The sequence below is a fragment of the Xiphophorus hellerii genome, chromosome 18, assembly GCF_003331165.1.
Source record: "Xiphophorus hellerii strain 12219 chromosome 18, Xiphophorus_hellerii-4.1, whole genome shotgun sequence".
NCBI classification, from domain to species: Eukaryota; Metazoa; Chordata; class Actinopteri; order Cyprinodontiformes; family Poeciliidae; genus Xiphophorus; species Xiphophorus hellerii.
The window spans coordinates 1,714,215-1,727,422 of NC_045689.1; the positions used below are offsets into that span (position 1 = coordinate 1,714,215).

The 13,208-nt window shown below is 43.0% G+C and overlaps 1 protein-coding gene across 2 annotated transcripts in view; it reads left to right on the plus strand.

Annotated features, from left to right (window-relative positions):
* The window catches only part of ece2b (endothelin converting enzyme 2b), a 34,121-nt gene extending 21,165 nt beyond the window's left edge, over positions 1–12,956 (plus strand). Inside the window, exons 8-20 of one of the 2 annotated variants that reach the window (XM_032590974.1) lie at positions 82–270; positions 1,962–2,104; positions 2,598–2,712; positions 2,789–2,794; positions 4,520–4,630; positions 4,715–4,813; positions 4,942–5,019; positions 5,142–5,245; positions 5,964–6,074; positions 6,179–6,246; positions 8,437–8,627; positions 8,746–8,841; positions 9,822–12,956. In XM_032590974.1, the coding sequence (XP_032446865.1) occupies positions 82–270; positions 1,962–2,104; positions 2,598–2,712; positions 2,789–2,794; positions 4,520–4,630; positions 4,715–4,813; positions 4,942–5,019; positions 5,142–5,245; positions 5,964–6,074; positions 6,179–6,246; positions 8,437–8,627; positions 8,746–8,841; positions 9,822–9,998 (1,488 nt within the window). In that variant the 3' untranslated portion in view covers positions 9,999–12,956. The remainder of the gene's footprint in view (positions 1–81; positions 271–1,961; positions 2,105–2,597; positions 2,713–2,788; positions 2,795–4,519; positions 4,631–4,714; positions 4,814–4,941; positions 5,020–5,141; positions 5,246–5,963; positions 6,075–6,178; positions 6,247–8,436; positions 8,628–8,745; positions 8,842–9,821) is intronic. The other variant, XM_032590975.1, reaches the window with a different exon arrangement.
* The last annotated feature ends 252 nt before the right edge of the window (positions 12,957–13,208 follow it).

Consider the following 13,208-nt stretch of genomic DNA (forward strand, 5'->3'; position numbering starts at 1 on the left):
TGGCCCGATACGGTCTGCCTGTGGTTCAGTGATCCCCGGTGACCGGGTTGATGACCCGGTCCGCCTGTGGTTGCCCTGCAGGTGCTGGCGGCGTACCTGGACTACATGGTGGAGCTGGGGACGCTGCTGGGCGGAGAGAAGAGCGCCACCCAGCTGCAGATGCAGCAGATCCTGGAGTTTGAGACGGCGCTGGCCAACATCACTGTTCCGCAGGACCAGCGCCGCGACGAGGAGAAGATCTACCACAAGGTCACCATCGCCGAGCTGCAGGTGAGAGCCGGGTTCTGATTGGTTTTGAATGACATGAAAGAGAACTTTGGACCGGTTCTGTTCTGTGGTTCAGGTTCTGAGTCCAGTCCTGCTGAAGCTCAACCAGATTCTGGAATGGATTTTGCTGCTGAAGGCTGCAACAGACTTTTTCCTTCCACTCAACTTCCCCCTTCTATAAATGTTTACCAGCGCCCTCCTGTGGTTTCAGTTTGGACTGCAGCAGAACTGATCTGATATAATCCAGTTTATATTTAGTTTTTTTCAGCAGCTGTAAGTCAGAATCGACCAGTTCATGTTTTTTTTTTTTTTTGTTTGTGATGGACTGAGTTCTGATCCGGGTCGGCCGCCATTGGTTGGGGTCAAAGGTCGTATTTCTTCCCTCCGATCTCTGCAGGATTTAATCTCTAATCTGATGGGAAAGCAGAGAGTTTTCAGCTCTGTGCCGCGTAGCATCCTCTGTGTCCTTCAGGCCTGTGAATGCTTCAGGGTCACCATGGCGACTGTTGCCATGAGCCGTTGCTATGCGCCTGTATCTGTTAGATAACAGGTTGTTGCATAAGCCAGAGTCGGTCTGGTTGTTTTGGACCGTGGTGCTGCTGCTTTACCTGCAGATTCTGATCAGATTTGATTCTTAATCTCCGTCCTGCATCAGAATAATCCAGAATATTGGGATTAAATATCAGCGCAGCTCAGGGAAAAAACAACTCCGATCAATAATCTGTCAGAAGTCACGTGACCTCTAGCAAGAATGTGAGCCACTAAATAACTTATTTTATTAATTCAAATTACAGAACATTAATGTAAATGATGTTCTGCATCAGCAGGTGTGAACGGATGAATGGGAGATTAAAAGCGTCACATTTCAGCATCTGACCCCCTAAAAGTGCTTATAGTTATTTCCCTCTATTTACTTAAAAATAAATGTAGATATTTATCAGTATTTTTAAGTGAATTTTTAAAAAAAAGTTTTTACACGTTTGTTCAAACTGAAACCATGTTATGATAGTTTGAGAAATAATCTGTGAAAAATTTTATCTCCCTCCTGAGCTGCTGCCGTCTGAAGAAAACAACCAATCAGAGCCAGGAGGCGGGGCTTAGCTCTGTTACTCAACTTCATGTTGTCATTGCTAACTGTGTGGCGTTCAATGTCCTGGATATTTTTCAGAGTTAAGAGCGTCGGTCTTAAAATGTTAAAATCTCCAGTTGGGACTTTCTTCACATTTCATGGCGTCCTGATTTTCAAACGGCCATTTTTTACTTCACAGAAAGTAACAGGTTCCACAAATATGTAAAAATGATTTTTTTTAAAAATGAGTCACATACTGCAGCTATAATAATAGTCACCTGATTGCAAAACATGCATCTGTGAACAATAATAAAACAAATGTAATAAAATTTTGAAAACGTCTATGTGACCACCTCCCGCCAAAAACCTGCAGCCCTGGGCCGCTGCCCTGTCTGAATCGGGTCCAGCTCTGCTGCCTCCTGCTGGTGGGAAACGGTAGGAAACCTTCTCATTTGTGTTTTCCTGAACGTTCAGGTTCTGCCTCAGCGGGGATTATTTTTGCCCTGCAGCACGCTCATATTGCTGAGCAGTCTGGATCAGCGTTACATGTCTGGTTTCCATGGCGACCTGCAGCCGAGGCTCATGGGAAACGTAGTGCTGAGTGTGGCCTCTTCCTGTTTTGCAGCTGCTGGCTCCAGCTGTGGACTGGCTGGACTTCCTGACGTTCTCCCTGGCTCCTCTGGACCTGAACGACACCGAGCCTGTGGTTCTGTACGCCAGAGAGTACCTACAGCAGGTGTCCGAGCTCATCAACAAGACGGACCGCAGGTATCTGCTGCCGGTCCTGGAAGGGCCCGGCCCTCTGACCCAGACCACACACTTCCACCCGAACAGCTTCTGATCCACAGGCAAAATATGTACAAAACATTTAAATTTACTGTTTTTGTTTCTTGTTACATCCATTTACCACAAATGCTGCTTTGTACCTTCAAATTTTAGACTTTATTATAACTTTATTAATCTGATGTTGAATCAGACCATGCTGTACTGTGTTGATGTAGCGCTTTAGCAGAACTAATTTTGTCTTGATAAGAAAATATGTGCTCATCTTTTCCCATCATTTTTTTAAATCTCAAACTATGTTTTAAAATGATTGAAAAACAAATTAAATTTATGATTAAAATGATTTTTTTTTCCCAATGTTTTGTGGCCCTCTACCATCTCCTGCGGCCTCCCCATGGGGTCGCGCCCCTCACTTTGAGAAATGCTGCTCTACCTGGTGTTTCAGTTGCTGACGTTCCTGCTGCTGTTTCGCCTCTAGTCTGCTGAACAACTACATGATGTGGACGTTGGTCCAGAAGGGCGTCGCCACCTTGGATCAGCGCTTCGAGAACGCTCAGGACAAACTGCTGGAGAGTCTCTATGGCACCAAGAAGGTACTTCTGCTAACGCTAATGCTAACGCTACCTCACCTGAGCTCAGTTCACCTGCTGACGGCCCTGTCTCTTCCAGATGGAGGTAGGAATTCCCCACGGTTGGTAATCCTCATCCCTGGGCTTTGAACTGGAAAAACCGAACTGGTTTAAAGTGGTTTCTTGTGTGTGTTGATGGTTCCAACTGGTCCAGTTCTTCTGTATTTACTGGGAACACTTGATTCTCTCCTGTTGTAACTGGTTCTCACTGGTTCAGCTCTGCTCTTGATGGAAAGCAGGAGTTAAACATAATTTCAGAGATGAAAGTCTGAAAGGATGTTGAATGATTCTGTGGTAAATAATTAGCTCCAACCTTCTTAACCTGACAGGTAATATCAAAATAAAGTCCTAAGCAGTGGTGGGTAGACTTCCTCTAATCTAATGGTGGAACTAATATTTTGTTGAGTGCTTTATCTAACATTGAAACTGTTTAGCACACGTTGCTTCCCATAAATTAATTTTTCCAAATAATAAAATGTGAAGCTAAAATTTAGAGGTATGTTTTGCACTTTTGCTAGCTTTGAAAACCTTTAGCTCACTTAGCTTCCCCTAAATAAATTTTTCTACATACATTCTAAATCTCTATTTTACTTGGCTGTTTTGTAAACATTCGCTTTAAGAAAGTTCAACATTGTTTTGAAATTTTATCGACTGTTTAACTTTATGCTTTTATTTTGAAATGGGGAAAGACTGTTTACACAGCAGTTCTGTTTCCTGTCATGTTTTAATTTTTTCCGTTTATTTCAACTCCAGTTCTCCCATTACCCAACCTGCATTGGGAACACCTTGACCCGTTCAATCTGGTTCTGTTAGGTTCTAACTGGTCAGAAGAGATTAGAATTATTTTGAATTACTTTAAATTTACCAGTTTTGCGTTAAGGTGATGAACTATGTCTGACCTGGGTTTTAGTCGCTTATTGAAGGTGGACGTTTCTTCCTTGAATTAAGTCATGTTCCTAAATTGAAACGGTCATTTTTACCCCATTAGCCTGTGAGAACCAGTCCACCTTTTCTTCTTTCTTCCCGTCTGCTGCTGGTCCTAACATTTCTGCTGCAGCTGAACCCGGTGTCTCTTCAAGCTGTTTTTCTCAGGCACTGAGGATCATCTTCCTCTGGATGATTGGGAATCACTGAAGCATGCTTCCATAGAAGGCAACTGGTCTTCCTGAAGATGGTTCTCATCATGAAACCTCCTTCAGTATTGGTTATGGATTGGGATGTTCAGATCCTTGCACTAATTGGGTTTTTGAAGTCACTCGACTAACTCATCTCTTCCTGATGTAGAAGCGCTTTGGATGGAGGTGAAACCTCATCGAGAAGCAAACCGAGACCAGCTGCCCTCGACTGAGGGGCTGTGGGTTGTCATCACCTGAACCACCGATGTAACTCACCAAGTTGGCTATGCTCATCCTGGTTTTAATGGTCTCTTCAGTCCTCTCCTGTCCATCAGTGGACATAGTCTTCTGTAATGGACTCTAATTCTTGTCTAATTTGGGTTTTCACATTTGTGGTTCAAAGTGAAGAATGTTTTTGTTGAAACTGGTTTTGGACACTGGATTTTTCTTTCATCGCTGCATGCCAATGGTTCTTAGAGGCTGGCAGGCTTGACCTCACCTCTGGTTTGGCTGAACATCGTCTCAGCTGCCCCTACCTTTCTCTATTACTGCCTGTAACTGGCTGCAGCCACCTCCACCCGGACGCAGTCAGCGCCAGTTGGTCGCGGTCGGCCTCAGTTAGCTCCAGCCGGTTCTAACTGGTCATCTTTTTGCAGTCCTGCACCCCACGCTGGCAGACCTGCATCGGGAACACCGACGACACTCTGGGCTTCGCTCTTGGCGCTCTCTTCGTTAAGGCAACGTTTGACAAGCACAGCAAAGAGATTGTAAGTCCCTGTGTGTATCTGTTGCCTTGGTCTTGGTTGGTCCAGGAGGTCCCACCTGGTTAACTTCAGCTCTCGTCCCATCAGGCGGAGGAGATGATCAACGAGATCCGCTCTGCGTTTAAATACTCTCTCGACCGTCTCAGTTGGATGGATGATGAGACGCGACAAGCTGCTAAGGACAAGGTACGTGGATCGAGTCTTAGGACTACCAACAACATTCAGACATGTCATTGATGATGCCTGCCTGACGAGTTGCTGTCATGGAGACATGATGTCCTGAAGGTACTGGTGGTATCTGTGTCTCTTGGCAGGCAGACGCGATTTACGACATGATCGGTTTCCCAGAGTTCATCCTGGATCCCAAAGAGCTGGACGACGTTTATGACGGGGTGAGTGACTGGTGTCGGGACAGAACATGGCTCACTCATGTTCTGGTTCAGATGTTAAAGTGGACCTCCTCTGCCCCCTGCTGTTGGAGATGTGTCATTACTTAATCTGGGCTCTGTTTCAGTATGAGGTGTCGGACGACAGTTTCTTCCAGAACATGTTGAACTTCTACAACTTCTCAGCCCGAGTGATGGCCGACCAGCTGAGGAAGACTCCCAACAAAGACCAGTAACCCATAAACGCACCTCAGAACATTTTCAGATCCTCGTTTCACCCAACTATGTAGCTTCATCAACAGAAAATCATGAAGTAACTTGATAAAACCTGAACACACACTCTGTAGGCTGAATCAATTCCAATCAGATTGTTTGACTTATTTTGAGACTGACTCCAATTCAACAGCAAAGTAGGAACAATACAAAAAAAACATTTTATGCAAAACCTTCAGCTACACACTGATTTAATTCATTTTTGTATGTGTAATCTTTAAGTGATGACCGTTTACTGATTTGCATTAAATCTGTTATGACAAACATCGGCAAACACAACCAGCCAGGAATGGAAGCGGGAACTGGACTGAGAAAATGTACACAATGTTCAGAGTCACAGTTTCAGTTCTTATGGGTCACCACAAACCTGTTCTTGGGTTTCTAGGTAACAAAGCATTGTGCTGATATGAAACCGGTCTCATTTCATAGAAATGAACCTTTGTTCTGTGATCATATCAGGGTCTGACTTCAATTGAGCCAAGAAAATCTAAAAGGCATTGCTTCTTTGTAGAAAATCTGTAAGAAGGTCTGTAAACCGATCTCTTGGTGTTTTGGTCAAGAACTGGACTTAAACACATCAGCACACTGTTGCTTCTGGAGAAATGAAGAATGTTTGAAACCCGACAGATTGAATTATTAACTCCAGTTTGTCCTCTTTCCCTCTTCTCCTCCTGCAGGTGGAGCATGACTCCTCCTACAGTTAACGCCTATTACATGCCCACTAAGAATGGCATCGTCTTCCCCGCCGGGATCTTGCAAGCTCCTTTCTATGCCCACGACCACCCCAAGTCCGTTTACCTCCACATCCACCCTTCTTCAGAATTTCACTTCATGTTCTGTTCTGGTTGTTGTCAAAATATTTTAAACTGAATGAAATGGTTTTGTTTTTCAGAGCGTTGAACTTTGGCGGTATTGGGGTTGTGATGGGTCACGAACTTACGCACGCCTTTGATGATCAGGGTAAGGACACCTACCTAATGTGTTGCTGCTCTGAAGCCCTGTATGTCTTAGAAATGGTGCACAAATGTTGTCCTTTCACTTTATTGCTCTAAAAAAGAAGAGACTGAGCAAAAAGGGCATCCATGGTAGGACACCAAAACACACTTTAGTTCCTTCTCCATTGTCAGATCTCACTGTAGCCGGTTAATGTCTGATTGGGTTCTAGCCAAGTTCGGTGCATCTCCATTGGCAGCAATGTGGATGGTCCCAATATGGAGCCCTGTGGAAGACAAACAAGCCCTTAGATTAACAGAGAGGCGCCTGCCTGTGAGGTCTGACCCATACCAGGAAAGAGTTGTACCACTGAAACATCTGAATCCCTTGAGAATTCAGTTATAAGAATGTTTGTTTAAAAAGTCTTGAAAGGGTTGAGATTAAAAACGAAACTCCTCATACATGTCACAAGTTTTTAAAAACGTTTAGGAGTCAATTAAAAACCTCTTTCTCCAAAACTTTGGATAGAAAAGGCAGCATGGATTTTTGGCTTGCAGTTGGAGGGAACAGTTGGGTTGAGGTGGAAAATGAACAGCTTTAACATGTTAAAATAACAGTTTCCTTTAATCTTTACAGGCCCTGCTAATTGAATCCAGATATATCTCAATAAAGGCAATTCTTAACCATTTCAGCTCAACTACCCTCTGGTAGCTTGAAGTCTACCAGAGGGTGAAATGATTGGACTGTAACTGCAATATTATCAATTCCTAATATTCTCATAAGCTTCTTAGAGCACATTGTCCTAATGTACGGTAAATAGAGTTCAAGTAAAAACATTTAAGAAAAAAAGATGAATGGCTCCATCTGGTGGCCAAAGTTAGGAAGTTAATATTCAAGTGACTTGGCACCCTGTCGGTGTCTTCTTCTGACATAAAAACATGAGAAACACAAATATTAAATCCTACAAAACGTTTTCATGGAAACACATTTCTATGCTGGTCCAGTTATTTTTTATAGCACATTTCAGTAACAAGGCAGTTCAAATTGCTCTACATCACAAAAACATCATGCATTTGACAAACTGTAATGCATAAACATTACATTTTGTCGAATGTCATCATCAAAATAATCAAGCAATTATACATCAATTTTGTTGTTCAATTTTCCACTTCAGCAATCTGATGGTAGTTGAAAAGAAATCTCTTTACCTGCAATTCAGGCTGTGGTATCATCAGTGAGAACTTCTTGACTATGGTTATGTCCACACTGCAAGTCTTGATGCTCAATTCCAATTTTTCCTTGCACCAATTTTTGTATTTTTTGGTTTTTGCTTGGTCGGTCAGACTAATTACATGCGGCTGTAATCAGACTTCTGTGTGAACGGTTCGCGACCCCAAAGCAACCCACAACCCACCAAGCATAGATGTCACACAGCAGCGGTTTTTTTTACGGCAGTAATAATGGATGCTATCGTCTATGGATGGATTTCTAAAGTTATTCAGGAATGGGAGCCGACAGCATGACCACCAGATCAGAACAAGACGATGGAAACTGATTAAAAAGAAAGCCAAGCTAACAGCAACGGCTGTTAGTTTGGCTCCAAACAGGCTGTTAGTCTGTTTGGATGTGGAGTTGGACCAGGAGTTGTGGGATTGGGATCCGATGCACGTCACTGAGATTTTTTTCCTAAGTTCATAATTATTATAATTATAAATTGTTTGTGTCTGAATTTACTGCATCTGGTTTCTTCTGGTGAAGAATTATGACTCATGTCTCACATTAATAATGTAAAATTTGGATAGAATTTGACGTGATCATTCAGACTGCAGACACTTTGAAAACTATTGGATACATGCGGTGAAAAGATCGGAATTGGGTCGTTCAGACTCCAGTGAAAGTCTGATCACATCCCAAACCCTCGGCTGAGGAAGAAGAGGGTACGGCTGTTGGACTTCCCTTCATGCAGTCCTTATTGGTTCCCAGAGGAGATTGATGAATGATGTGAAAGTCAAAGATGTGAGGAAACCCTCATTCTAAAATATTTGGAGCTAGAACAGGACAAACATGACACCTGGACCCTTTCATAGCTTGGTTCTCAGTCCTGAGGTCCAGAATGAGTTTCAGTCTAAAATGCTTGAAGTTGATTCAGAGCACATGTTGCGTTTTAGAGTTCTGATGCAACACCAGGCTATTTGAGACCATCTTCTTGTTCATCAGGTCGGGAGTATGATAAAGAGGGGAACCTGAGGCCATGGTGGCAGAACTCCTCAGTGGAGGCGTTCCGACAGAGAACAGAGTGCATGGTGGAACAGTACAACCACTACACCGTCAACGGAGAGCCAATCAACGGAAAACAGACACTAGGAGAAAACATTGCTGACAACGGCGGACTGAAAGCAGCTTATCATGTTAGTATGTTCACAAGCTGTACCGTTGTATACTACAAGCACCTCAAACCGCTGAGTTTTCTTGTTAATATTCATGCTTTAATTTGACGTCATCAAATAAAACGATATTTTTCTTAAGGCATACCGATCATGGATCCAGAAAAATGGAGAAGAAAAGAGACTCCCTGCAGTCAACCTAACTAACGACCAGCTCTTCTTTCTAGGATTTGCTCAGGTGAGTTTCTTCCAAAAAATAATAAAAACTTGCTTATCTTTCCAGTAAGATTGAGTTATGCAGGTATTGATACTCAGCAAAACATCTACAGCAGAATGACTGAAAATGAAAAGAGCCACAGTTGTCCAGTCCTTAACTTGATTGAAATTCTGTGTTTGGAGAATTGGAGAGATGTACAGAAACCTCAGTAAAATCAGATTTATTTGTCAAATTTGTGCATGTAAACTATCAATTTGACTTTGGTTATACTTGTCTCTTAAATGTTAATCTATAAACTGTAGAGACTGCTGCAGTCTCTGCAGCACTACGTTAAAGGTGAAAGACTACACAGTTTGTGCCCAACATGTGTGGGGTCTGCAGAGATGCTACCTGCCCTTTTCCTGACACTAGACCAGTTCAAGTTCTGGATTGAGGTAAGGTCAGTCCAAATGATCCTCTCTTCAGATCTGACTGTTCCCTGCAGTCTGGATGATTTTTGTGGACGATCCAAACCACACAGTGATGGACCAACAATAATGAATAATGACCATGGAGGAGACGACCAGCAGCCTGTGTGTAAGATTGGAATTCTTGAGTTGCTGCAGAAAGTCTAGTCTCTGCTGGATCTTCTTCTGAACAGCGTCGATGTGTGCAGACAATCTCAGGTTCAGACGAAGGGTCGATCTTAGTGACAACTGGAAGTGATCGACAGTAGACAAGGTGATCCACCTCTAGTCTGCACTCATCACCGACTGAGGTATCATCTGCCAACTTTAAGAGTTTCCACAGACAGACCTGCTGAGATCCAATCAGAGAGAGAGAGGGAGAACCCTGGTGGTTCAGGATGAAGTTTAGTCCCAAGTTGGCAATGTCACCTAAAAACTATGTGAGAAGTTAGAAAGTCAAACAGAAAACAAGTATAAGTTACAAGTTATGCTGGTCATCTGAGGTTGGATATATTGTCCTGATCTATGAACCATCTTTAACGCTCTCTCTTTCAGGTGTGGTGCTCGGTTCGAACACCAGAGAGCGCTCACGAGGGCCTGGTGACTGACCCTCACAGTCCCCCCAAATACAGAGTCATCGGCACTCTGGCCAACTCTCCGGACTTCAGCCGCCACTTCAACTGTCCGAAGGGCACGCCCATGAACACTGGGAAGCCCTGTGAGGTCTGGTAGAGGAGCGAAGAGGACCGGTGGTGGTGATACGGAGAGGTTAATCAGGTCAATCTCCGGGTTGGCCGCTGTTTTAGTGTCTTAGATTCTGCACGACCCCGTGTTGCGTTCGCGGCCCATGTGTAATCTTTAGTTCATCAGTTACTCGGCGACGATCAGACTGACTTCCTGTCTGGAAACCGAATGGCGTCGTTGGACTTCAGAGACGTGACGGACCGATGGCGATGAAGCCGCTGGAGGGGGGCAGTGTTGCTGATGTTTGCTTTATCACCGTTAATATTAATGGTTATTTGTGGTTGTATTTTGTACGAGAGATCTCTGTATCTTCGTCTATCACTGTGATGACCTCATACCAAACTGGCCCATAACTTCCCTTTGTGTGAGGAAGCTGTCGTTTGATTGGCTGGATGTCGGGAGGTGAATGAGTACATTTGTAAGAAATCAGAGGATTTAAATGATCAATCTGTACAGTTTGAGGTTTTATTATACACCAGATCGCTTTAATGTTTAAAGATCTATGTAATGTTTTCATTAATCCCACTGACGGCCAATTGAACGGACAGTAATTGGCATTAGTCTTGGCTTTAATCATAAATGTGAGTTTTGCCTTTCTTTTCATTGTCGTTGATCCCCATTTTAAAATATTTCATTTCTTTTGTTTGTCTGTCACCTTGAATCCAAGTGGAATTAATCACCATTTTATTTGTGCCAGTTTCACAGTTGAGTCCTTTATAGTCCACTCTACCTAGAATTCATGTTAAACTCAGAGGTTAGTGACTTTTATTTCTTCAGCTGTGAGGAACAATGTGCCATGATCCAGAATGTTGCCTTCTAAGTCCAAAATAAAGTGTTGAAATGTTAAATGAGACCCAGAGAGTGTGGCTTAGACAAAAACGGCTGCAGGTATCAAGCATCGGAGCTTCAGTAAAGAAATGATATTTCACAGATGAAACCTAAAGTCTCTGAAAGACTTAACCCTTGGGGAGGTTGAGGTGTTACTGGGGGTCAATTTCACACCGAATAAGGACCAAGATAGACTCCATGGTCTATTGGAACATGGCTGGATTACAGCCAATTTGGAAAGGCACTCACAGTGCTGCTTTGCCCCACACTCAACAGCCTACATCCTCAAGACTCCTTCACCATGGTCTTTAAGGGAGAAACAAATTCTCTACAAGGGGTCTGCAATGCCAGTCCTTGAGTGCCACTGTCCTGCAACCTTTGGATGCATCTGTGCTCCTATACACCTGACTCATAAGGCCGAATTACCTTCCTGGCATGTCATCCAGTTCATCTACATTTCGAGCCTCACCTATGGTCATGACACATGGATACAGAATTAGTGTCCTCTTGTAAGGTGGCTGGATTCTGCTTTAGAGAGAGGTGTGGAGCGCCGTCATTTGGGGGGTGCTCAAAATAGAATCACTACTTCCCCATATCAAAAGGAGCGAGTTGTGGTGGTTTGGGCATCTGATCAACATGCCACCTTAGTGCCTCTCTTCAGAGGTTTTCTGGTTCTGTCCCACTGGAAGGTGACCCCTCAGAAGACCCAGAACTCACCGAAAGGACTGTGTATCTTGTATACTCTACAAATGACTTCCCCAGCATGACTTGAAATATGTTGCTGGAAAAAGGATGTCTGGGGTTTGCTCCTGGTCCTGTTATCCCACGTAACCCAACTCGGATAAGTAGAAGATGATGGATAGATGGCATGTCTATAAGTTTTGTAAAAGACTAGTCATTTGACTCAAGTGTGTTGGAGCATGGCTCCAAAAGTTGCAGGACAGTGGTAATTGAGAGCCATCAATTGCAGCTTTGTCAGGATTTTCATTCACCATCTAGTTTGGGTCTATGAATTGGATGAAGACTGGTAAAGAGTTGCACCAAATTCATTACAACAGGTGTTATGCAACTGGATCTGAAGGCATTGTGATAACTTGCTTGACGTCCTCCAGGGTGGAGTGGGTGGGATTGAGAGACATTTGGAAACTAACACAGTAGGAAAGTAGTTACCATCTAAAGTTTTTGTAAGGGAGAAGAGTTGAGTTTAGCGTGAAATATTTACCTACCGACTACTCAAGATGTGTGAAGCGTTCAGTGAAGAAACTACCTCCAACGATCGGTTCAGGAACTTTGGCTTTGAAAATATAACCAGAAAACTTAGTTGATGTTATAACACCATCACATTCTGTCACTTCCTGATGACATCATTACTGTGCAACATCTCATTTGTTTAAGAAAGCTGCTTCCTGCCAAAGATATGTGCGTGTTTCATCCATCCTAGTGAGGACCTGTCTTCATCTTGTGGGACGTTTTGGGGAGTTTGGGAAGTTGGATCCAATCCTCACTTCTTTGAGTTAAAGGGCTTTCAGTCATGGCCAGGTTCAGTTCAGGAGTCTGGGGTTGCTCCAGATTTAAAGGGTTCCCAGAGAAATTAAAACACAACAGAATGTATGCCCATATTCCTGAATTTGTGTTTGTGAGGACCTACTTGTGTTTGAAACCTTTTCTTCACCCATTCACTGGGACTGTTCATGCGCTCATAGTTAGATCGGTTTTTGGAGTCTACAATGGTCCTTACAGGCACAGTGTGTATAATTATCTGTCAATGAGACAAAACTGATATAGAATAACGCTGCTTGTTGTAATCTGTCTGGCCTGAAGGGGGCAGTAGATGTTTTCTCTCAAACACAATAAATCACTTTTCTTTTCTCTCTTTAAACACACAGCATCCCACAGAGACCCTCCAACATCAATAAAGTGAAGTAAAAATGCTTCATTTAAGTGTCCCTTTAATAAAATTAAAAACTGATTTCAGATGTTTATTTTTTTTAATAAATGTTAGTTTTAACTGTATAACAAAACATCCAAACATTGCCTTTTGCTGCTGGTTGTTTGAATCCAAGCCAACTTCTAATTATGCATGAAAATATTAAATATTGATTGTTTCATGAACTATAACTGCTAGTTATGATTTTTCTCAGCCTCCAAAGAAACCAGAGACATTGAGTACTGAAGAGCTTAAGCCAAAAGAGTTTAAGAAACATGTCTTTTGAAATGTGTCCTTAATTCAATCTGCACAAAATGTTGCTTTGATTTTGAAAGTTTTTGTCATCTTCCCAAAGTCTTTCTCACTGCTGATTACATTAGCTTGTGTAATGCCATGCTGGGGAAACATTGGTTTCCGGTTGCCGGTAAATGAGCGTCTAGGCT